The sequence below is a fragment of the Camelina sativa genome, chromosome 17 (assembly GCF_000633955.1).
Source record: "Camelina sativa cultivar DH55 chromosome 17, Cs, whole genome shotgun sequence".
Lineage (NCBI taxonomy): Eukaryota > Viridiplantae > Streptophyta > Magnoliopsida > Brassicales > Brassicaceae > Camelina > Camelina sativa.
Genome location: NC_025701.1, coordinates 10,360,305 through 10,361,794, shown reverse-complemented (window position 1 = coordinate 10,361,794; position 1,490 = coordinate 10,360,305). Strand labels below are relative to the sequence as shown.

The window sequence follows — 1,490 nt, the reverse complement described above, 5'->3', positions numbered from 1 at the left end:
AATTCTCTGTTTTCATAAGCTTAAAAAGCCAAAGATTGAAAACCCTTAAACAATTGAACTAAATTCTTGAGCACGTTTCACCGGAAGTAGTAGTTCGTCTATCTCACATGGTAACTCGAAACTGCACAATGGACAAATATGATTGGTGGCCAAACCACTCGAGGATACAACTAGTGCCCACATGGTAAGGTCACGACTCTTTCTCCCAATTTAAACTCATTAAACCAAATCATGGGTGCTTACTTGCCATTCTAAATCGGATACCAGTGGTGCTCTATTAGAGTCTAAAACAAATTCCAAAACTCAAAACCTTTATTAAGAATTTAGGATAATATAAAACACAAAACAATAAGGTAACATAGCAAAAAATTCTCAAATAGAGTTTCTTCTTTTCCCTCGGTTAAACCCTAAATCCCTCAAAACTCTTGGATGAAGTTCATGCCACCTAGCTTCAATCCTATTTATAAGAGAAATTAAATATAACACCAATAAAATAAAATCAATAAACAAATCTCAAGGTTGTGTTTCCTTTTCTAGAAGTGAAAGACGTTCCAGTTCGGCTCTTGGATGCGCATTACGCTCTCATCTACAGGGAGATGCTTATACTCTTCGTATTTCGTCGTCATCTCTTCCAATGATTTATACTCTTCAACCATAGGAGGAGGTTTAGGACTGAACTTAAAGGTAATATAAATTGACAGAGCACAATATGGAGAATATTTAACCGAGTAGAACATGACGTCAGTAACAAGTCTACTGAGTTCCCTCCTCGCGAAATCAACCTGAGAGATACTGAGACGTTCATCGTCCTCTAAGCAATTCAGTTGTTCCCATCTATACCCCATGAAGTTATCCTGAAACTCTCTGGCAGGCAAGGAGAAAGCCAGTATTGGCTGGCAATCTCTTATAGGATGTCGGATGCTCACATAGACTTTGATTCTCCCAGCGTCTTCAAGTTTAGGTATGTGGTCGATTTCATGGTTGAGGGATACTGTTTCGCCATGAAAATCCATTACAAAGAATACGAGGTTTGCTTTTTGGGGTTTCTTCTCTTGGTTGGAACGTTGTTTTCTGTTTATACTTAAATATATATAGGTTTTGGACTCCTGTAGGGCTTGGATCTAGGAGGGCTCAATCCGGATTTGCTCAGTTAGGTATTGGTATATATTATACGGTTTTATCGGATTTTTCTGTTTACAAAATATATATCATCGATGATTTAATATTGTTCGAACAATATCCTCAATTTTTTTTTATTTTTTTTTGTAGCAAATAAACGTAGATATATAGTCCAAAAACTCAGTGTTTTGTATATTGTTCAAACAATATCCTTAAAATTCCGGTTTATATTCTAATTTTTATTTAACATATCCTTAATATTTTTTTTTTACAACAACATATCCTTAATTTTTTTCTTGGAATTTCGTCTTAGATCAGAATTTAATATTGTTCCGGTTCAATGTAAAAATTAATCTAATGTATATTGTTAA

General features: G+C 34.8%; 1 protein-coding gene across 1 annotated transcript; it reads right to left on the bottom strand.

Moving 5' to 3' along the window:
• Positions 392 to 1,035, bottom strand: LOC104756544. The gene has a single exon (XM_010479150.1). It carries the CDS (start codon positions 1,011 to 1,013, stop codon positions 534 to 536), a length of 480 nt encoding a protein of 159 aa, XP_010477452.1. The 5' UTR covers positions 1,014 to 1,035; the 3' UTR covers positions 392 to 533.

What these genes read in the sequence shown, in the direction of transcription:
- LOC104756544 (XM_010479150.1), bottom strand. Translation starts at nt 1,013, where the DNA reads ATGGATTTTCATGGCGAAACAGTATCCCTCAACCATGAAATCGACCAC.